The sequence below is a fragment of the Eleutherodactylus coqui genome, chromosome 6 (genome assembly GCF_035609145.1).
Source record: "Eleutherodactylus coqui strain aEleCoq1 chromosome 6, aEleCoq1.hap1, whole genome shotgun sequence".
Taxonomy (NCBI): Eukaryota; Metazoa; Chordata; class Amphibia; order Anura; family Eleutherodactylidae; genus Eleutherodactylus; species Eleutherodactylus coqui.
The window spans coordinates 237,568,266-237,592,914 of NC_089842.1; the positions used below are offsets into that span (position 1 = coordinate 237,568,266).

The 24,649-nt window shown below is 49.4% G+C and overlaps 1 protein-coding gene across 1 annotated transcript in view; it reads left to right on the plus strand.

Moving 5' to 3' along the window:
• The window catches only part of LOC136631642 (SLAM family member 5-like), a 36,511-nt gene extending 12,232 nt beyond the window's left edge, over positions 1-24,279 (plus strand). The window contains exons 4-6 of the mRNA XM_066605927.1: positions 15,299-15,409; positions 22,405-22,481; positions 23,972-24,279. Of these exons, the coding sequence (XP_066462024.1) occupies positions 15,299-15,409; positions 22,405-22,463 (170 nt within the window). The 3' untranslated portion in view covers positions 22,464-22,481; positions 23,972-24,279. The remainder of the gene's footprint in view (positions 1-15,298; positions 15,410-22,404; positions 22,482-23,971) is intronic.
• Positions 24,280-24,649: the final 370 nt, after the last annotated feature.

Here is a 24,649-nt window from a genome sequence, read left to right on the forward strand (position 1 = left end):
TTGCCTCTTTTTTTGGACACAGATGTGTCCATAGCAAGGGATCCCCCGACCCCGTCGTCCTTGTTTCCAGGCTCCAGAGTAGCCTCCACCCCGGAAGGAACTATGCCTTCACGAGGTGGAGACTCAGCGCCCCCTGTTGACCCTTTCTTTGCCCTAGGAACCTTGCCCTCTGCCTCCCCCTCAGAAGAGGAGGAAGAGATGTCTCGGAGGGCTCGGAACCTATTGGCGAGTCCAACTGGAGGTGAGCAGGCTTTTCCTTCCAGTACTTGGCCCGGGGTGGGAGAAGATCTTGAATCCCCCCTTCGTTTCCTCCTCGTGGCACCTAGCTTACGCCGTTTCTCTAGCCATCTCTTGCCTTCCCCATCCACACTTTCACAGTGGGAGGAATCTGCAGAGTTGGTCTCCTCCCTCTGGATCCTCCTGTCCTCCTCATCTAAATCGCTGTCCCTCAAAGCCTCAGCCGCGAGATTTGCTTCTGGAACAGGGGCCACCATCGACCCACCTGCTGTGGGTGCTCCTGTCAGCTCCCTGCTCCGTCTGCGTTTCTCCTGACGCCTCTGCTCTGCAGGCGTCTTTTGCCGGTTCTTCCCTGGCTCCTGAGCTCCTCCACCTCTGCTGGTCCCCTCACCCCCGGAGGCCACATCATGACCCCCATCCGTAGGTGCTGAGACCGCATTGGCAAAGGAGCGCGGACAGCGACTAAATGGGTGACCGAGGTCACCACACAGGTTACACCTAATCTCTGCACAGGAGGCGGCTAGATGACCAAGACCCCCACACAGAGCGCACTTCAAGGTCTTACAAGCGGCGCTCAAGTGTGAGGGGTCGCCGCACCTGTGGCAGAGCTTCGGCTGCCCCTGGTAAAAGGCCAAGATACGATCCCTGCCGAGGAAGGCTGCAGATGGTATGTGTGCCACTGAGTTACCTGAACGCTTCAGCTTGACCATGAACGTCCAGGCCCCAGACCATATGCCGTGCTCATCCCTGTTCTTTTGGGGCATCTCCGTCACCTCTCCGTACCTACTGAGCCACGTCATGATGTCAAAGCAAGAAAGTGACTCATTACGAGTCAAAACGGTCACCTTCTTGATACCGTTCTGGCGAGACACCACCTGGATGGCAAAGTCTCGCCAACCGGGCTCGTTTTTCACCAGCTCGTAATTCCCCCAGAAGATTTCTAGGCCCTCTGGGCGAACGAAACTGATGTCAAACTCAGACGTGCCGTAGGGATGGATCAGGGCAAAGATGTCAACCGCCCCGAAGCCCATCTTCAGCAGAAGCTCCACTACCCTTGCCCTCGGGGGGCATGCATCATTGCCTCTCCAACGAAGACGGACCACATTCCTACGACCTGCGTCCTGCCCGGGTGTCGGTAGGGACCATACGGTCTCCCCCCTTTGCTCTCGGAAGGCACCCAAGCCATGTCTCTCTTTCCAGAGAGATAGATCCACCTCTCTTCCTCCAACTGTGATTGTACTCTCCCCCTTCCGTAAAGCCTCCAGGAGACGCTGTTGCAAAACGCCCTCCCTAGAGCCTGGAGACAAGGAGGACCCCTCCCCTCCAGCGGCGACACTGGCATAACTCCTACCAGGTGTTGTCGCCGCCGGAGGGGCGACTGGACCCCATGACCCCTCTGGCCTAACTACCTTATCCCCTGGGCCTCCAGATTCCTGGCCGCCAGGGGTACCCGAGGTGCCCGGAGGCCCAGCAACTGCAGAGGAACGTGTACCCTCGGCCTTGTCCCTTACATCTGCCGCACGCTCTCGCACATTCATCCCCGGATCTACCACTTTTTTCCTTGGATCATGTGGTCCATGGGTCCTGGCCTCTCCAGAGGTAGATGGTAAAACCTCCGGATTTTTGCTTGTGTTTTTACTTTTTCTTTTTTTCTTTTTTGCCTCCGCATCACTGGAGGCGCGGGATCCGGCCTGACTTGCTCCCAAATTATGGGAGACCCCAGATTTTAGGTCCACAGCCCCCTCCGCATCACAGGCAGCACTTGCTGCATTAGTGGCACCGCTGCCACCCTCCTTTCCGGTACCGCGACCTGCATCTGTACTGGCCTTTACTGCACCTTTCTTACTGATCTCCTTGCCCTTGTTACCAACTAGCACAGGGACAGGGGGTCTGACCAGCTGGGCCCTTTTCTCCCCAACTTCCCGCTCCAGGCCCACCACAGAGCCCGAGCCAGGGGGGTTTTTGGGGTCAGAACTCTGATCCGACTTTGCAGCCAGACCAGAGCTCCCAGGAACGAACACAAGCTTTTCCTGCAGCTTCTCCGGTTTCTTTTTCTTTCTCTTTATCTTTGTGTCCTGCTCTGGCAACTCGTCGCCAAACATGAAGCCCTCCATATGTACAGAGGCTTCCGGCTGCGGGGTCTTCTGTAGCTGCAATCTCCCTGTTCTTTCCTCCACCTCAGATTCCCCTGAGGTGGAAGGCAGCGCAATCTCTTCAGGTAGCTTGCCTCTGGGACTTGTAGTGCCTCTGGGCGTTGGTGCCAAGTCTTGAGAGCACACAGGCTGCTCCAGGGTCTCCTGCACATCCTCAAACTCTTCATCTGAGGCTTCACCATCACTTGACTCATGGTCACTGCACCTTGCCGCCATCTTAGCAAACCGGTCGTCGTTCAGAATTTTTTCTTTAAAGGGCCCGCTCTCCTCCAGGATCTTTGCCCTCACTGCTTCCCACATCTTTATGCAGTCTTTGCACTTTTTTATCGCTGACCTGGCTTCTGCCTGTTTGTCTTTAGAAGCTTTTTGCTCCAGTAACATTTTGGCGTCACGGAGCTTTCCTTTTTGTACCACCAACATTTTCCCTGCAAAGTTGTAGTCGGTGATGTTTTTAGCCAGCCTGGAGGCCAGCTCAATCACGGATTCCTCCTTCTTTTTGTCACTCCACATTCCCGTGCTTACCGGTATCTGCGGCTCACCTGCTCTCCTGCGGGTCTGGCTGCGCGTAACCATCTCACTCCCGGTGCTGTCAGAAGCTGCCGTGCTGACAAACGGAGCCACGCTGCTGCAGCCACGGCCCGGACCCAGTCTCTTCTTACCTCCAGCAGCTCCTGTCTTCTTGCGGACTGCTGGCTTTTCTGGCACCCGTGGCAAAGTTTTTTCGGAAGACTCTGATGCCGCCATTGCCATCACTTCCCTCCCTCCCCCCAAGTGGCCCCGGGGGGAGGAGGTGCGGTACTCCATGTCCAACAAAGCCCAGAAAAGTGCACCTTCTCTGGGATCCAAACTCAGCAGAACCTCCTTCTCTGACCACACCCTGGAAGTTGCAGAGCTTAACCAGCACACACCCAACTCCAGAAGCTGCACTCACTATTCTGCTGGTGGAGTCACTGTGTACATACATTACTTATCCTGTACTGCTCCTGAGTTACATCCTGTATTATACTGCAAAGCTGCACTCACTATTCTGCTGGTGGAGTCACTGTGTACATACATTACTTATCCTGTACTGCTCCTGAGTTACATCCTGTATTATACTGCAAAGCTGCACTCACTATTCTGCTGGTGGAGTCACTGTGTACATACATTACTTATCCTGTACTGATCCTGAGTTACATCCTGTATTATACCCCAGAGCTGCACTCCCTATTCTGCTGGTAGTCACTGTGTACATACATTACTTATTCTGTACTGCTCCTGAGTTACATCCTGTATTATACTCCAGAGCTGCACTCACTATACTGCTGGTGCAGTCACTGTGTACATAAATTACTTATCCTGTACTGATGCTGAGTTACATCCTGTATTATACTCCAAAGCTGTACTCCCTATTCTGCTGGTGGAGTCACTGTGTACATAAATTACTTATCCTGTACTGCTCCTGAGTTACATCCTGTATTATACTCCAAAGCTGCACTCACTATTCTGCTGGTGGAGTCACTGTGTACATACATTACTTATCCTGTACTGATGCTGAGTTACATCCTGTATTATACTCCAGAGCTGCACTCACTATTCTGCTGGTGGAGTCACTGTGTACATACATTACTTATCCTGTACTGATACTGAGTTACATCCTGTATTATACTGCAAAGCTGCACTCACTATTCTGCTGGTGGAGTCACTGTGTACATACATTACTTATCCTGTACTGATCCTGAGTTACATCCATTATTATACTCCAGAGCTGCACTCACTATTCTGCTGGTGGAGTCACTGTGTACATACATTACTTATCCTGTACTGATCCTGAGTTACATCCTGTATTATACTCCAGAGCTGCGCTCACTATTCTGCTGGTGGAGTCACTGTGTACATACATTACTTATCCTGTACTGATCCTGAGTTACATCCTGTATTATACTCCAGAGCTGCACTCCCTATTCTGCTGGTGGAGTCACTGTGTACATACATTACTTATCCTGTACTGATCCTGAGTTACATCCTGTATTATACCCCAGAGCTGCGCTCACTATTCTGCTGGTGGAGTCACTGTGTACATACATTACTTATCCTGCGCTGATCCTGAGTTACATCCTGTAGATCTTTTTTATTATAAAAGTGAAAAACATAACAATAAACAGAACATAAATATCGCTCACTTGGCATAAGACATAAACATAAAACCAAAACAAATGATCACTTGTGTTAACTAGACTTCGCCTTACTTCAGGACAAAGGAACAAAAGCAAAAGGTCCATCTGGTCCAAACAATACACACCGCACACTACACCAACCTGCACTCCAAAACTACACTCACTCATCCTCACCCATACATATACGCTACATACTACATATAACAATATACCCACATGTAAGAAAACATCCCAAACTCACAGGATCCAGCCTGAAATCCCAAAAAAGAAGAAAGAAAACTTGACTAATAAATAGAGATGAGCGAACGTACTCGGTAAGGCCGATTTCGCAATCAAGCACCGCGATTTTCGAGTACTTCACTATTCGGGTGAAAAGTACTTGGGTGCGCTGTGGGGCGGGGGGTTGCAGAGGGTAGTGGGGGGGGGTAGCAGCGGGGAACAGGGGGGAGCCCTCTCTCTCTCCCTCTCCTCCCCATTCCCTGCTGCAACCCCCCGCCCCACAGCGCACCCGAGTACTTTTCACCCGAGTAGTGAAGTACTCGAAAATCTCGGTGCTCGATTGCGAAATCGCCCTTACCGAGTACGTTCGCTCATCTCTACTAATAAATGAAAATTCCACACCAAAACAATTATATAATAACAATAGTACTAACAACAAAAAGTAATAATAATAACAAGAACAACCCAATACCCTTTTTTTGGCCCTTTTTTTTTTTCTTAATTAAATGTTTTTTATTTTTTTTATTTAATTTTTTTAATTTTTATTTTTTTGGTGATGCCCACCACCTAAAGAATAAAACCTTACATAATCCTAAACTAAACCTATAAACAGACAAAACCACCACACACCCCAAACAAACCCACTATGCTGTAGCCTGGGAGCCACGCCTGCATCCCAAGTCCGTGCTCAATGTCTATGTCCAGGACGAGCCAAGCTGCACCAGAATACACGCCCTGCCCACCTCAGCCTGAGGGCCACGCCCACACCAACAGTCCATGCCCAATGTTCATTGTCCGGGACGTGTCAAGCTACGGCTGAGGCATAAATCCCCCCCTCCCCCCAATAAGCCCCCACCCAACCTATCTATAACACCTAACCCTATATACAAAACAAAACATAGAGCATCTCTTTATACTACATAACTACAAACCAACACTACATATTAATACCCGAAAGCCTAAGGTTCAGTTACCTGCAGCGGTACATACTTTATCTTGGACCGAAAACAAAAACTCTACTAGTGTCACACACAGCCCTCCACAAGGACTGGATATGATAAGCCGGGCACCGACCAAATAGAGAGAAACTATCCCTATAGTTAGTCTGTCCTTACATTGTCCCTACTCCTTTTCTAAAAATTACCCTCAGAGAAACTGTCCCTACCTCTCCCTATTCTGTCCCTAAAAAGACCCTAACAATAAGAAAACTGTCCCTAACGAAAGACAAACCCTCTCCATAGGAGAGAGGCCTTAGTCGTGCCCAACCTCTCATAATCCAGAGAACGCACCTTCACCAGGTCACCCAGGATGTTCCTATTCATCTCATCCACGGGGAGGATTTTCTCTTCCGTCGAAACTAAACACCGTGCATTCCAAATGTGAAACCTGACCACTAGGCTGACTAAGAATAAAGTGCACCGGTCCCTGCCACCAAGGTCCCTGAATGCCTCATAGACCCATTCCGCATAGGAGAGGCGTGCCAACCTGGGCCAACCAATGGAGGCTCCCACCCGATTGTATACCTCTGTATTAAAGGGACACTGAAGCAGGAAATGCTCCATGCTTTCCAGCACGTTACTGCACTCCTGACGGGGGCAGCCCCTATCCACCTGTGGCCTGCTCTTCAAGTTGCCCCTTACATACAGTCTCCCGTGGAAACAGTGCCAAGTCAAGTCACAAAACTTCAAGGGGATCCTGTCAGAATTCAATAAACGTAACCCTCCCTCCAGGTCCCGACTTGGGCAGTCCTTGAGCGCCAGGGGCTTCTGGAAATGGGTCAACAGAACCCTCTTATCGAGGAGTCTCCTCGACAGAGTCCTGATCTCCCACATCCCCAGACCCTACCGACGTATCATCTTCAGAACCACGGTAGCGTAAGCCGGAAGATGCCCGTGCGGCGTGCAAAGATCCTTCACTCGCCCTCCTGTCTCCCATTCCTGGAAGAAAGGCCGAAGCCATCCCCAACAGGAGAATACCCACGGAGGAGCCCTCTCTTGCCAGAGGTTGCCTATATTCATCTTAACAAAGGTGTTTACAAGAAACACCACGGGGTTGACCATAGATAACCCCCCTAGTCTCCTCGTGCGATATGTGACATCTCTCCTAATTAGGTTCAACCTGTTCCCCCACAACATTAGGAAGAACAGGTTGTAGACCCGGGTCCAGAGAGGCTCTGGCAGAATGCATACGCTGCCCAGGTAGATGAATAAAGGGAGCAGGTATGTTTTGATCAGGTTAACCCTTTCCCGAAGGGTCAAAGACCAACCCTTCCACTGGGCCACCTTCTGAGTGGCACCATCGAGCCTGACCACCCAATTTTGCATGGGGTAATCTCCCTGGCCAAATTTGATGCCGAGAACTTTAGCCGAGTCCTGGGGCAGTGGAAGGGTGTCCGGGAGACCAAATGTAGGATCTCCCCTTCCTAACCAGAGACTTTCGCACTTATCCCAGTTGATGCCAGACCCGGATGCTTCCGAGTAGCGATCCATCTCTGCCATCACGTACTCTGCCTCCCCCCTCGAGGACACAAAGACGGTGACGTCATCACGTACGCTGCCACCCTGAGGGTGGCTTCCGGCACCGCCCGATCCATCCCGACCCCTGCCATAGGCCCACCATCAATCCTCCTAAGGAAAGGATCAATGGCAAACACGTACAGCAAGGGGCTCAGAGGACAACCCTGATGGACGCCAGACCCAACCTCAAATGGGTGGCCGACCCAACCGTTCACTAGTGGGAAAGTCTCAGCCCCCGCGTACAATGTCCTGAGCCAATTGACAAACCCCACTAGCAGGCCATACCTCAGAAGAACAGACCAGAGGTACTCGTGATTAACCCGATCAAACGCTTTGGCCTGATCCAAGGTCAGCCGGTACCCCTCCCAGTGACCAGCCCTACCCTGCTCCACTGCCTCCCGGACACCTAGAACAGCACTAAAGGTGCTACGGCCTGGAACAGAGCAATGCTGGGCCCCCGAGAGGAGCCGGGGTCCAAACATGACCAGCCGATTAAACAGCACTACTGCCAGAACCTTCCTGTCCGTATTGAGAAGCACTTTGGGATGCCAGTTCTCAATACAGCTCGAGTCTTTACCCTTTGACAGAAGGATCAAAGCCGACCTCCTCATTGACCTAGGCAGAGTGCCCGAGGAAAGAAACTCATTGAATACCTCAGTCAAGAGGGGACTCAAGAGGTCCTTGAAGGTCTTATAGTACTCGGATGTTAGGCCATCCGGTCCTGGCAATCTTTTCCTCTATATTGATCTCCTCTGTCAAAACATTAAGGGAGATGTCATCCCCTGGCTCAGGAACAGCTTCATCCAGGAAAGCCAACATCACATCTCGATCTAGATCCCTCTTTCTCAAAAGGTGCGAGTAGAAGGATCTGATGACTTCCAGAATCCCTGATCTGGACCTGTTCAGAGATACCGTATCGTCGATCAGTCCAGTGAGAACTTTACGATTCACTGACATCTTGCAGTTTCTGTAGGGGTCGGGTGAGAGGTACTTCCCTAAGTCCCTCTCAAAAACCAAAGATGCGTGCCTATTATACTGGCACCCCTTGAGCAAAGACTTCACTCTGGATATATCTTCTCGGCTACCTCCAGTCGAGACGAGATGTTCGAGTTTCCTCCTCAGGCCCTGATAAAGACGGTACTTACTCAGGCTCCTGAGGCTGGAGAGCTGGCGGAAGAACCTAGCTGCCCTGATTTTGAGCATCTCCCACCACTCTTACTTATTGCTACAAAGATCCAGTAATGGTACCTGGCTCTGCAGAAAATCCTCAAAGGACTGTCTTATCTCTGCTTCTTCCAGAAGTGATGAATTCAGCACCACAAGCCTCTACCCATCCGGGGGGGTCTCTGCAACATTCAGGGAAAACAAAATCAGACAGTGGTCAGAGAATTCCACCTCAACAACAGAAACTGGTGAAGAGATGGCTTCCTCCTTCAAATAAAACCTATCTATTCTAGACCTGCACTCGCCTCTATAATAGGTGAAACCCACGTGGCCTGGGGTGTGCCGGATGTGGACATCCACCAGGCGAGCTTCGCTAGCTATGCTATTAAGCACGACGCTATCATAAGTCAGCTTGCCTAGGGAGCCTCCCCTGTCATGAGTCCTCTTGACTGCATTAAAGTCACCCCCAAAGATCACCTGCCGACTGGTAAAAAGGTACGGCTTGATCCTCATAAAGAGATCCTTGCGGTCCCGTAGATGTTGATTAGCCGAAGCTCTTGTCCCTTCATGAGAATATCCAGGATCAGGCATCTCCCTATTTCTAACTCGATAACCCGTCGGCATTCAACCGCTGTGGTAAAAAGTACCGCCACTCCATTATATGGCTCGGCCGCAAGAGACCAGTAAGATGGACTAGACCTCCATTCCCTCCTTGACTTATGCACAGCTGCCAAATTTGGCAGCCTGGTCTCTTGCAAAAACAAAATTTCGGCTTCAACGCGGCTGAGAAAATCAAAGGCCTCAAATCTAGCCATATCAGATTTAATGCTGCCAACATTAATGGATGCCAGTGTCAAAGGAGCCGGTGCCGCCATCACTGGTGATTGAGTTAGATGGCTTTCTTCTTCCCACCCCGCTTCTCATCAGGGTCTGAGAATGACCCCTTGCCACGTTTCTTGGACACTGAAAGGTCCATGGCAAGGGGCTCCTTGACCTCGTCCTCCTTGCCACTGGGCTCTGGGCCAGCCCTCCCCCTGGATGTCACCAAACCCCCACAAGAGGAAGGCTCAGCACCCCCTGTAGGCCCCACGCTTGCCCTAGACACCTCTCCCTCTGCCTCCTCTGAGGACGAGACAGCTTGGTACCTGTTGGAGAGCTCAACAAGAGGAGAGTTTGGATTGCCTTCCTGCACCTGGCCCATTGCAGGGGAAGATTTCCCTTCCCTTTTTTTCCCTTTCTTGGCGCCCTGCTTGCGCTTTTTCTTTTGCCACTCATCTTTACCCTCACCCACACTTTCATAGTGGAAAGTATCTGAATAAGTGGTATCCTCTTCCCTTTGGATCTTCCTGACCTCAGCCACATGATTTGCATCCGGAGCAGGGGCCAGCATTGACCCACCTGCCACCTGGGTTTCCACCAGCTCCCTGCCCCTTCCGCACTTCCTTGGCGCCTCAGCTTGGCTGCCCCAGCATGTTTGTTCTTCCTTGGCTCCTGGGCTCCATCGCCTCTGCTGGTCCCCTCCCCTGCAGAAGCAACCTCACGGCTCTCCTACGCTGGGGCCATGACCGCATTGGCGAAAGAGCGCGGACAGCGACTGAATGGGTGACAGAGGTCACCACACAGGTGACACCTAATCTCTGTACAAGACGCCGCAAGATGACCTACCTCGCCACACAGAGCACACTTGATGACATTACAGGCTGCACTCAAATGTGTGGGGTCGCCGCACTTGTGACAGAGCTTCGGCTGCCCCTGGTAGAAGGCCAAGATACGATCCCTGCCAAGGAAGGCCTCGGATGGTATGTGGGCCACCGAATTCCCTGAACGCTTAAGTTTCACCATAAACGTCCAGGCTCCGGACCAGATGCCTTGTTCATCCCGGTTCTTATTGGGCATATCCACTACCTCTCCGTACCGACTTATCCAAGTCATAATATCATAACAAGAGAGGGACTCGTTACGAGTCAAAACTGTTACTCTCTTGACTCCAGTTAGGCGGGTTACCACTTGTGCAGCGAAACCGCGACAGCCGGTCTCGTCCTTCATCAATTCGTAGTTCCTCCAAAAGAGCTCGAGGCCCTCCGGGCGAACAAAGCTGATGTCGAATTCAGATGTGCCATAAGGATGGATCAGGGCATAGATGTCATTTGCCCTGAAACCCATCTTCAGCAGAAGCTCCACCACCTTACTCCTGGATGGGCACACGTCATTGCGTCTCCACTGAAGATGAGCCACATTCCTACGGCCAATGTCCTGCCCGGTTGTCGGCAGGGACCAAACGGTCTCCCCCCTTTGTTCTCGGAAGTTACCAAGACCATGTCTCTCCACCCAGAGAGACAAATCCACGACTCGGCCCCCTACATTCATCGAGCCCTTCCCCCTCCTCAAGGCCTCCAGGAGGCGCCGCTGCAAAACGCCGTCCCCAGAGCCCAAAGACAAGGAAGACGCATCCCCCCTCCCTCTAGCGGCGACACTGGCATAACTTCTACCAGCTGTTGTCGCTGCTGGAGGGGTGACTGTATCCTGGCCCACCCCCTGACTACCCTCCGAAGCCCCACCCACCCGTACACAAAGTCGCATACTAGCAGGGGAACCGGGGACAGCTGTTCCTGCAGGAACAGGGGCAGCAGGGGTACCAACAGCCACATCCATTACCTCACTCACTTCTCCATTAGCTGCTGGACCAGGAGCCATCTTACCTTTGCCCTTAATTTTCCCTTTATGCCCTGAGGGCAAGTCCATGGCACCTTCGGTGGGTGGCTGAAGATGTACTTCAACATTTCTCTTGACATTGGTGGCTGTAGCTCCGCCCACCTTAGCCACTCTTGGATTTGTAGTTCCTCCAACTTTCCTTCCAGCAGCAGAAGAAGGAGGTTTACCGTGTGTGGGAGGATCGGCAGACCCAGCCACAACCCACTGCGCCCCCTCCGTACCGGAAAGGTGCTTTAGGGGCACAGGGGGGACAGCTAAGCCACTAGCGGTGAGACCTGGCGCCGGATCACGCCCCCCTCCCACTCGGATGTGACCAACAGCGCCAGCACCTCTGGACTGCCCGCGACCCTTTGCTTTCCCAACACTCTTCTCTATCTCCTTTACTCCTCTATTCCCACTACTAGCACAAGTGGGCTTGGAGTTTTGAGCCGCATTAACCCTCTCTTCCCCAGTCCCCTGCACCGGACCCACCACAGAGCCCGGGACTAGGAGCTCAGGGTTACCACCCTGGTCTGACTTTTCAGCCAAACCAGAGTGCTTGGTGACATAAACAAACTTTTCTTGAATATATGTTTTTTCCTTTTTCCTCCTCTTCTTGCTTGAGATTTCTGGGGGCAGATCCTTTCCAAAATAGCAAGACTGCAACCTCTCTGGGGACTCTTGCAGCTGAATCTGCCGCATTATCAGTGCCCCTCTCCACTGCTGCTGCAACTGTCATCAGTGTCCTCTGAATCAGACTCGCCTGTTCAGCTTGGATGCTGGGCCCAGTAGTCCCACCTGGCAGCGACGATTGCTGCTCACCAGAGCACCCAGCTCGCCCATCCTCAGCACTGTCTGATTCTCCCAAGCTGCTGCTGCTTGAGCACCTGGCAGAGCGCTCTTTAATGCCGCCGCTGCTCACAGACTCCATTTTGCTAAACCTCTTGTCGTTTAACAGTTTCTCTTTGAAAGGCCCGCTTCTTTGCAGGATCCTTTCCCTTTCTTCCTCATAAAAGTCAATGGCCTGCTCACAGGCTTTAATCTGCCGCGATATGGCTAACTTCCTGGTGCGAGATATTGATTTAGTGCCAACCGACCGTGGTTAAGGGCTGGTGACCAAAATGAACGTCAATGACTCATAGTTTTAACAATCAGGATCATAATTCTGGAGCAATGTCAGAAATAGATAGATGACACATATACTTGTTGTCAAGGAAACCGAACAGCAAGAGTAAACTGGTTCACAAAAATTTTTTTGGTTCAACGCGTTTCTGTCAAGAGCTAACTCATCAGGAACCTTATAGTGGAATAATTGTCATCCCAAGAATGGGTCAAAATCACCCGTATCGATATGTGGATATAAAGCTGCCGTGACCTCAGGGCAAACGGTATATACCAGTACTAAGAAGATGGCCCGATAGCAACCGTATAATGGCTTTAAGACTGTGTACCTTTGCCTACTCTTTCTTAAATGGTGAGACAACCGCACCAAAACCGTACACCTAAGAGCAATGGTAGAATAGGTAAATAGTATGCTGAACACTAATAGTGGTTTAGCAAGAAAACCTTAATAGAGAGATATGCAGCAGCACCTCCAGTCTACCATCCAGACTGGAGGTGCTGCTGCATATCTCTCTCACTCTCTCCTATCCTACCTTATCTTTGTGTTGGAAGCTTTTGCTCTATTGGTGTTAGTGTAGGTTTATCGCCTTAATCGCTAATAGACTAGCCTAGACCTTTGTCATATACCAACCTATTATGAGCTATAACATGGCAGCATTAACATCTAATAATGTAAGGCAAAGAAGACATGTTTACTCTCACCCTAAGGTCCCCCACTTACTGCTACCACCCTCACTGCTTGTTGTCCGCTGCCAGAGGTACTGTCAGATCCCTGTCTGGCGAAGGGCCGCTCACAGTTTCCGCTGTCAGCGCATCTGCTCCACCGGCGGGACTGTGATGTGCCTATACACCCTTCCCCCGCCTCAGCGCTTCTGGTGCGACACCAGGACTGTCACATCCATGGCTGCTGGTTCCCCTGCTGACAGGCTCCGCCCTCAGGGCTTGTGCTCTGCCGCTGGGAAAGGCAGATCAGGTGGTGTGGGGAAGCCATCCGCCGTGTGCTCCAGCACTTTGCAGCCGCCACATAACACTCTTTCCATGCCTAGTCGACTCCCTGCAGCGGCCGCAATCACTATATTATATGGGAGTGGGTGCATCTTGCGGTACGATGCTGGTGGCGCACGAACACCTGCTTCACAAAACTTGGCCATCCGTGCCACAACACATTCCGGGGTTCTGCCTTGTGCCTCGGTGCATACTAACACCGTTGCAGCTGTGGCTGTGCGTTAGCACCAGGGCCCACTGTATGTTCTTTAGTTGCTCTTTTATAGGACTTTTTTGCCAGAGTGCTGTGCAGCCAATCAGATACAGGGGGCGTCACCCCCTGTCAATCTTGAATCCACCAGGAATTCCTGGTGGCGTCAAGATACACTAATACCCATGCCACCTGCCCCCCACCCTAAAGCTTCCGATTCCTCTGAGCTGCTGTTTTGGTATTTACCCAGTTTCTCTGCTGCCAGGGCTCCTGGCCGCCATCTGGGAGAACTGCATGTCATTTAGCAATTTTTTCATAAAGGTCATAAAGGTCTTCAGGATCCTCTCCCTTTCCTCCTTGTACATTTCAATCGCCACTTCACAGGCTTTAATTTTCTTGATTATTGCCATTTTCCTGCCACGGGAGGCTCGTTCCATCTCACAGCAGGCAGCCTGTAGCTCTCTTCGATGCTTTAAAAGTTCCCTCCCGGTCTCTTCATAGTCCCGCATGTATGTGTGGCGATACAGGATGCCAGTTCCTCTAAGGACACTCCCTTTTGGCATTCACCTCAACTTACAGGCTTTCTTTTGCACTGACCTTCTTTCCTTTTGCCTGGCTTCTTGTCCTCCTGGACTCTGTATCTACCTGGGGAATCAGGGTGACATTGCTGCTGCCCCGACTAGCTCTCTTTCCCTCCTGGGATTCAACCCTCCCTCCCCCTGACCGAAGCCGGAGGGAGGAGGTCAGGGGTTCCATTGCTGTCGGAAGCCCCAGAAACGGCACACCTTGCTGGGCCAAAAGCTGATCCTGTGCCTGGGATGACCACACCCTCTGGATCTTAGCAGAGCTCACTAGCACATACCCTTCTCCAGAGCTGTACTCACTATTCTGCTTGTAAGTAGACAGCAGACCAGCCATTGTATTATTAAAGAATGTTGGGAGTATTCAAGTAATACAGGATGTGATTCAGGATCATTCACTGTTTATGAGCAGGCATTATACTGACACTGCTTACAAGGGCACTCTGCTATCATTATGAAGGCACTAGTAATGCTGGCACCTTGGTTGTTATGATGGGGACATGACCTGCAGGTATCATCAGAGTTTACATAGAAGACACATCCACTGTGTGTCTCTGTGGAAATAAGTCTTAGAAGTATAATAATAGGCCAGTCATTACCCTCCCACAATCCCAGTAATCCCTATTAGGGACACTCCGTTCAGAACCTTCTTGACTTCTTAGGCTGGGTTTCCACGGGACGAAATTTCAGCACAATTCTCGCTGAATGACCGCACTGAAATTCTGCTAGGATTCCGCCAGAGAAGGGCAGCTTCAAAACCTGCAGCATTTTGCCACGGGTTTTGGAGCGGTTTTGCTGCCGGCATTCTGCTGTGGTTTTCTCTCCCCATAGAGAGGAGAGAGGTCGCTGCAGAAACGAAAAAAATAAATGACATGCTGTGGAATTGAATTCCACACTGCATGTCCGTTTATGCCCGGCTTTTCCGCAATGGATTGGCCGTTGTGTGTGGACTATATTTTTGAAAATCTCGTCCAAGCTGCTAATCGTGGGATTAGGAGCCATGGGCAGAATTGCCATATGGCAATTCCGTCCCGTGTGAACCCAGCCTTATAGGAATCCTGATGTCAGCAGCTGCTGATTCTTCTGACCTCAAACATAAGACATCCACCACAATCTACCTGCCATGTTGCCCAGCAGGTGTTCATACATGTACTGGGTGACACCTTCAGATCTCCATCATCCTGCGTGATCTGCTGTTGTCACCAAGAGGTCATCAGGCCTCTTCATGTCCCTTTATCAGTTGTTTCTCTGTTTTCTCTTGCAGAAGTCTTCCTGCCTCGTAGACTTCTTCTTCTGATCATAAAGCCAGCGCAATGTGTTCTGTTCCTGGTGCCATTAATTATATATCTCACTATAATGGTTAATCACAGGAAAGGTAGGAATGTGCTTGTATGTCCCAAAATAAGAATGCAAGGTGTCCACAGAAACACCTATCCATGGTCCCACAGATCTTTCCACCATTATACAAGGGTACATGTGAGGTTCAGCCTTGAGTCAATTTAAGACTAATTATCATAACTAATAAATAATTCCTGATGGTAAAGAATAAAGATTAATGCAGGACTGAAAACAAAAACGCGATCTTTACCATCTTATAGCCGTCAGCGGCTCCACAAAGATGTATATGGTTCCCGTGGTGGAATGGACTAGCACGTAGCACTTCTGAGGTCACTGTGTCACGGACATCATAACCAAACATGGTGTGGATGGCTAAAAAAAAGACATACCGGTATGTCCTTCTGGTTCAGTCTATTACCCCCCACCCCCATCAGTGTTGACCTAGAGAAAGGCGAAAAAAAACCAATGAGGTAGAAGCCAATGTTTCTCATTTTACTGGCAAAAAAAATCCTTCTGGACTCCCATTTGGCAATCATGAGGTGCTGTTGGGTACCCGGTGGAGACAACTGCTTTAAGGGGGTTATCCCACAATGGTAGTTTTCTTTTCCAAAAATACAGTACCCTCACAGATAATAAATAAGGTAAATAGGTAGGCCCATGTTAAAATTATCTCACTATGCTGCTTTGTTTGTATCTCTTTTCTCCTATTATGCAGGCTCCTTCTCATGGCAGAATGGCCAGTCCTGCCATGTGACCACTGGGAAACTACATTTCCCAGCAACACACTGAGTTTTCTGGGTTTGAGATACTTCCTGATGCTCTCCTATACATGGTCGAAGTTGCCATGCTTCTAGAAGTTCATATGCCGTAATGTTTTAACAGGAGCGGTGCACAGGAGGCAATAAGATGTCATCTCTCCCCTTTAGGCCTTATTCACATGAGCGTTTTTACACAGCTAATTTAGACGCAATAACAGTCACAACCATATAAAGCATTGGATTCCAATGCTCTCATTCACATGGCCGATTAGTAACAGCGTAAAAACGCCAGGCCGGAAAAATGTGCCGGACAATGTTTCAATGTTTTGCCAGAAAAGATAGATCTTGCCCTATCTTTCAGCTGCGTTTAGCCGGCAGCTCCCAGAAACTTCTATGGGAGCTCCCAGCAAAGGGAGGGGGAGGGAGTCATTTAGCTCTATTGAGCCAGTTGAAGTACTTATGCCAGCCAAAGGAATTCCGGGCTGCAACATATAAACGCTGCACCCGGCCGTGTGAATGAGCGAGACAATGTGAGATGTAGCCACGACTTGGTCACGGCTTTTTTTCATTCATGCAAATTTTTGCCCACTTTGAAGGCAAACGAAAACTTCAACGCTCGTGTGAAAGAGGCCTTAATGTGGAACTGCTCTCCATATACTAGCATTACAGTTCTGTAGGAGTCTTAGCAGGAGATAGTGCAGATGTTCGCACTACTGGCTGCATACATATACACTCTTTGTAATAACAAGCAAACAATCAAGCATATAGAAGAAGTTGAATTTGTCTTGCAAACTCGGCATGCAGTTACATCTCAGGCAGATATGCAAATTATTAGATTTGTGGTGTAATGAGATGAACGGTCTTGTCACCTGATGCCCTAAAAATGGTTCAATCCTCAGGTACTTAGTTGAAGCACATTTGGTCTTATGGTGCCCTTTACATGTATGGTTTGTGACGCCCACCGTCACCACTGTTTGCAGTGGTGTTGAGAAACAACAATACTGGATGCTACGGAGTGGAACCGGGGTATCTTGATTGATAAATCCAGGTTTAGTTTGGGCACTGACGACAGCCATGTTCGTATTTGGAGACCTCTGGGTGAGCGCCTCAATCCTGGCTTTGCTGTGGAGCGGCACACTGCCCCCTGCTGGTGTGATGGTCTGGGAGGCCATCGAATATGACAGTCGGTCCCCCCAGTAGTGGTACGAGGGACAATGACAGCTCAGCGATATGTTCAGGACATCCTGCAGCCACATGTGTTCCTCTCATGGTGGCTTCCAGCAGGATAATGCTTGGCCACACACACAAGGGGGTGACAGGAAGCCCTCTTAACACTGTCACACTGTCGTGGCTATCCAGTCGCCAGATTTATTGCCAATAGATCATGTATGGGACCATCTGGGATGCCAACTTCCACTGCCTACGAGTTTGCACAATCTAGAGTCTCAGTTACAGTAAATGTGTAGCACAGTGCCACAGGATGCCATTCGGAACCTGTATGCCTCCATGCCCATCCATATCACATCTTGTATCCAAGCTAGAGGTGGTACAGCAGGCACTAGAGCCTCCATGCCCCCTGTATCACATCATGTATCCAAGCTAGAGGCGGTACAACAGGGTACTAGAGCCTTCATGCCCGCCCGTATCACATCTTGTATCCAAGCTCGAGGTGGTACAACAGGGTACTAGAGCCTCCATGACTGCCCGTATCACATCTTGTATCCAAGCTAGAGGCGGTATAACAGGGTACTAGAGATTCCCTGCCCACCCATATCACATCTTGCATCCAAGCTAGAGGTGGTACAGCAGACACTAGAGCCTCCATGCCCCCTGTATCACATCTTGTATCCAAGCTAGAGGTGGTACAATAGGGTACTAGAGCCTCCATGCCCGCCTGTATCACATTTTGTATTCAAGCTAAAGTGGTACAACAGGATTCTAGAGCCTCCATGCCCACCTGTACCACATTTTGTATTCAAGCTAAAGTGGTACAACAGGGTACTAGAGCCTCCATGACTGCCCGTATCACATCTTGTATCCAAGCTAGAGGCGGTATAACAGGGTACTAGAGATTCCATGCCCGCCCATATCACATCTTGCATCCAAGCTAGAGGTGGTACAGCAGACACTAGAGCCTCCATGCCCCCTGTATCACATCTTGTATCCAAGCTAGAGGCGGTACAACAGGGTACTAGAGCCTCCATGCCCGCCCATATCACATCATGTATCCAAGCTAGAGGTGGTACAACAGGGTACTAGAGCCTCCATGCCCTCCCGTATCACATCTTGTATCCAAGCTCGAGGTGGTACAACAGGATACTAAAGATTCCCTGCCCACCAATATCACATCTTGCATCCAAGCTAGAGGTGGTACAGCAGGCACTAGAGCCTCCATGCCCGCCTGTATCACATCTAGTATCAAAACTAGAAGTGGTACAATAGGGCACTAGAGCCTCCATGCCCATCCATATCACATTTTGTATGCAAGTTAGAGTCAGTATAACAGGGTACTAGAGCCTCCATGCTTGCCTGTATCATATCTTGCATCCAAGCTAGAACTGGTATAACAGGGTACCAAAGATTACTGAAACTGCTTACCCGACCTCACAGAGAAGGGAGAAATACAGAACTGTGTAAGGCCGGTCTCACTCAACTGGATAGTAATTGCAGATTTCACAAGCATTTGATCCGCGGTAATACACGGATCAATCAAATACATTGGATTACCCAATTCTGCTCCCATTAGCGGATCGGAATTGTGTAATCCGTTCATGGAAAAAAGAACGCAGCATGTTCTACTTTACTGCAGATATCTGTGACATGGAGCCCATTGTTCTCTATAGTCCCGGATATACCTGCAGACCATAAGCAATTACATCGTTAGGTGATGGTGCGGGAAATCTAAACAAGAAAAAAAGTGTACTGCACATGATCACCTGCATGAGTACGCGGTCATACGCAATACAATTACACGGCTGTACGCAGGGTTTTCAGCCAATCTCACAACTGGAATCCGTGGGATTCTGCATACGATCACGTGAGACCGGCCTAAAAGGTTTAGGCGGGTGTGGAAAAAATGCCATAAAGTAAGATTTTTTTTAATAAACAGAAGGCATCTGATTGGCTCCAAATGCATTCTGCAGCAGGACAACAATCCCCAACATCCAGCCAATGTCACAATAACTATCTTCAGTGTAAGGAAGAACAAGGAGTTCTGGAAGTGATGATTTGGCCCCATAGAGCCCTGATCTCCTGATCATTCAGTCTGTCTGGGGTTACATGAAGGATTGGAGTGAGCCGACATCCACAAAAGATCTGTGGTAGAGATGAGCGAGCGTACTCGGCCACGCCCCTTTTTCGCCCGAGTACCGCGATTTTCGAGTACTTCCGTGCTCGGGCGAAAAGATTCGGGGGGCGCCGTGGGTGAGTGGGGGGTTGCAGCGGGGAGTGGGGGGGAAAGGGAGAGAGGGCTCCCCCCTGTTCCCCGCTGCTACCCCCCGCGCCGCCACGCCTCCCCCCGCCCCCCGAATCTTTTCACCCGAGTACTGAAGTACTCGAAAATCGCTGTGCTCGATCGAGTAATTACTCGAAAGGAGTACGTTCGCTCATCTCTAGTGCTTAGCTTTCCCAGATGTCTGGAACAACCTCCCTGCTGAGTTCCTTCAAAAACTGTGTGCAAGTGTACATAGAAGAGCTAATGCTGTTGTGAAGACAAAAGGCGTCACACCAAATACTGATGGGATTTATATTTCTCTTTTGTTCAGTCACTTTGCATTTTGATAATTTACCAATAAATTATTATCACTTCTATTTCTAGTAACATAGTATGTTCGGCTGAATGGAGACAATGTCCATCTAGTTCAGCCTGTTTCAACCCCCTTGTTGATCCAGAGGAAGCCAAAAACCCCAAGATGCAGAAGCTAATTAGCCCATTCGAGGGGAAAGTTCCTTCCCGACTCCATGGCAGGGAAGGCAGTCAGAATAATCCCTGGATCAATGTTTGATAGTTCCTACCTGAATGTAAGCCCCAGAACAACAACCCACTGGTCACCTAATGTCTATATCCTGTAATATGATAGAAAGATGTCTAGTCCCCTTAAACTCCTCTATGGATTTTGCCATCACCCCATCCACGGGCAGAGAGTTCCACAGTCTCACTGCTCTTACAGTAAAGAACCCCCTTCTGTGTTGGTGATGAAACCTGCTTTCTTCTAGATGTAGCGGATGTCCTCTTAGGCCTTAGTCAGACGGGCGTTTTTTCGCGCGATTTGCGGATCGCATGACGGATGCGCATCCGCAAATCGCGTGACCGATGCCCGAAAATCGCCCGAAAATATGCTCCTAGCCGCGTTTCATTAGAAACGGGCCGGAGCTGTCCAGCGCATTGCATTCAATGGAGCCGGCAATACAGCCGGCTCCATTGAAAGCAATGCGCAGCGGGCGAGTGTGGGATGAATTGTCAGGAAGGGCTTAAATAGGTGCGATCTGCGATTTCTGTTCTATAATTTATCGGACGAGCGCATAAAAGGTGCTCATGTGTCCGATACCATTGCAAAGCAATGGTTTTATAAAATCGCCGGACGCATGCGCAAATTGCGGCAAAAAACTCCCGTCTGACTAAAGCCTTACTGTCACAGCAGGGGCGTAACTATAGAGGGTGCAGGGGATGTGGTTGCACCCGGGCCCAGGAGCCTTAGGGGGCCCATAAAGCCTCTATTCTCCATATAGGGAGCCCAGTACTATGAATAAAGCATTATCGTTGGGGGCCCTGTTACAGGTTTTGCATTGGGGCCCAGAAGCTTCAAGTTATGTCTCTGTGCAGCATGGTTTAGGTATGGGTACGGGTACAGATACAGATAGAGGGGGGGGCCCAGCTCACTTTTTGCATCAGGGCCCCTGAGCCTTTAGTTACGCCCCTGTGTCACAGTACGCATATGAACAGATCATAAAGGCAAAGGAGTGCAAAAAAATTTGCAAAAAACAGAGCTCACCTCTCCTGCAGTGCTGAAGATGTAATGGGAGCCATATCCTCATAGAGCCATGGAGCTGTCGGCAAGCAGCTGAAGTCCAATAAAGAGCAAAGAAAAAAGTGGAGGATAGCTGCAACCATACCAAACCTCTCCTTTATTAGTAAAAGAGCATTGCGCACATGGATGTGAAATGTGAGGATGGGGAACGTGTATCGACCGTCAGGTCTTTCTCAACAGCCACGGATAAACGGATATAAACAGATGATGAGAGAGATCCTTGTATCGTCCCCTCATGCATTTATACAGAGTTATTTGATCGCCCCTTAGTCATCTTTTTTCCAGGGTGAATAGTCCCAACTTTGATAGCCTCTCTGGGTATTCCAGTCCCGTCATTCCATGTATTAGTTTAGTTGCCCTTCTTTGAACCCCCTCCAGCACTGTAATATCTTTCCTGAGCACCGGTGACCAGAACTGTACGCAGTATTCCATGTGAGGCCTGACAAGTGCCTTATATAGTGGGAGGATAATGTTCTCGTCCTTCGCCCCTATACCTCTTTTGATGCACCCCAAGACTTTATTTGCCTTTGCAGCGGCTGACTGGCATTGGTTACTCCAGTTTAGTCTACAGTCCACTAGTACCCCCAGGTCTTTTTCCATATCACTTTTCCCTAGCAGTACCCCATTTAGTGTATATTGGTGACATCCGTTTCTCCTGCCCATGTGCAGAACCTTACATTTTTCAGCATTGAACTTCATTTCCCATTTTTCTGCCCAAGCCCCCAGCTTATCTCGGTCCGTTTGTAGCCGCACATTGTCCTCCGTTGTATTAATTGTCTTATATAATTTTGTATCATCTGCAAATATTGATATTTTGCTGTGCAGCCCCTCTATCAGGTCGGTGATAAATATATTGAACTGAATGGGGCCTAATACTGAACCCTGTGGCACCCCACTAGCAACGGTGGCCCAATCGGAGTATGAGCCATTTATTAAACAAGTTTTCGCCCAGACCGAGCTGCTTCATTTTATATATCAACCTATTATGCAAAGCTTCCTTTGCAGCATTTCTTCCACAACCGCCTTCTCCACAGCACTGTCTGTCAGCACCCCTCGTGTTGTGGTCTTCTTTGGTGATGGGACTGGGGGCACAGCTGGAGCAGGTACAGTGATACCTGAGTCATGGTGCCCGAGGGTCCTTCTGTCATATAAGCAGGCACCAATTGTACATATGACACATGGGAGGTAACGGGTGAAGCAGGGAGGACAGCGGGTGAGTTTATTACTTCTCTATCTTCTTTTATCAGGATCCCAAATCTCCTCAGAGAACACGAAGACTGAATCACATGAAGAAACAGCATGTTAATCAGATATTATCAATCAGGTGAGGCTGCTTTCACATCTGCATCTGGGGTTCCGTTTTCCTGCTTCCATAATGCAATCTCCTGGCCGAACAGATCTATCTCATGATGGAACTGCACAGCGCGAATAGATCCCATTGACTACCCTGTTTCCCTGGAAATAAGACCTACCCTGAAAATAAGCCCTTGCATGATTTTTAAATGGTGTCCAGGCAGATGTACATGTAAAAAAGAAATATTTTGGGGCAAAAATTAATATAAGACCCTGTCTTATTTTCGGGGAAACACGGTATATTGGAGTCTGTTTAGTCTCCAATCAGCTGACCGGCATTTTACAGTATGGAAGAGTCCTGCATGCAGTTCCCATGTGTCTGTGACCCCCACACCCCGGCCAGGGGTCTTACTCATAACCTTTGCAGGGGAACTTGTAAACTTCCAAGTGCTGGCATCTCTTTACCAAGTATAGGCATCTCACAGTCCGGTTACTCCTGAACTTCAACACCACAGCCTCAGGGTCCGGCATCTATAGACAGGAGACTCCCTCTCCTCCCACGCTCTGGAGGGTCCTGCCATTCAGCCGTCCCAATTTCTTGATCATCAGCACCATGTCAGTCTCTGGCAGTCTCACTTCTGGCCGCTCCCCAGCATGGGGGCACTCCCTGCTGCACTGTCTCTAGGCGCGGTCTCTACCACTATACTGCAGACATCTCTGTGCTGCCTCTTCTTCTCATACAGCCTGAATTCTGATTTGCACCATGATGGCTGCCAGCCCTTCCCCACTAAGTCACATGGAGCTACACAGCCAATCAGAGCTCCTTCTGGAAAATTCTCTATATAGTTCAATTGCACTATTCACTGGTATTAGTAATAGTCTTCGGTTGTGCTGGAGCTCCCACTGGTGGCCAAAGTCTGATAAAGGCAGCAGATGGGATCTTGTTCTACAGCTCAGTACATGCCAGCAGAACCACTGTAATCCGTAAGAGGGGAACAGGACACTGCTCACCCCTCTTACAGCAGCACCAGAACCAACCTAAGTACATAGATACAGCCACAGAACCAAGCTTATAACATACAGTACTAAAACAAACAGTACATAGATACAATACCAGAACCTAGCTCTAAACATAAATACTTTAGCAGAACTAAGCAATTGTGTTGTGGGGCTGCCAATGGGATGATAGCAGAACCTCGGAACATCAGAGGAGAGGAGACAAAGCCAGGAGGAGGATGATTCATGTAGCTCCACAAGACACTGTCACATGGAGGAAGAAGATCATCTGCCTAGGTAGATCCAGCTCACAGTACATCCACCTGGTGTCTTCCCCTACAAACTGGTAGCCAGTGTCTCATGCGACCACATGAGTCACACATAGCTAAGGCTGGCCAGGGAGGGGACAATAGTAGGCTGAGGGCAATATATAAAGAGTAGGGAGATATCCTAAAACACATACAGTTTTGTGATGTAGCATCAATACAGATTCCAAATTGTTATTTTTTTCCTACTTTTTAACAGCCCAAAACCTTGAAGCCCCCAACATGGAAACCAGCATCTGCTTGGCATCACCTCTGCTATTGAGCCGGAACCAGATATACGTTTATGTAATGCGAGGAAATGAATGGGAAATGTAAGATGAAAAATGGTACAAAATGTACAGAAATATACAAAAATCCTTTGTGAAATATAAAATAAAGAAATCTTTTTTTAAATTACGTTTTATTATGGAAAAATGTAAATAGTCAAAAGAAAACCTACAAGAAACTGGCATCGCTGCATCTCTAATGCCCGGCACTATAAAGTAATAAAGCGTTATTTATCGCACATTGTAAAAAAAAGGTTATGGCTTTTGGAATGTGGAGATGAAAACAATGATTCCACTGTGTCCTTAAGGGCTAATACTAACTTTGTTGTTTCTGCAGGGACTAAAGGCTGTTCCAGACATGCCTTCAGATGGTTCCCCTCCCCTGGCTTTGGTATCCCAGACTTGCCTGCACATGTGTGGAGCAGCAAAACCTTTACTTACAACATTAGAAACACCAACAGATAGCAGGCGCTGTATGCCGCATATACATGCACATCTATACCTTGTCAGAAGCTTCTGGACCCCAATATAGAATACGTGCAAACCCCCTCCCCTCCCACCCCTACTATTTCTAATACTGATGTTTTCCTATGCCCCCGCCCCAGGCTCCA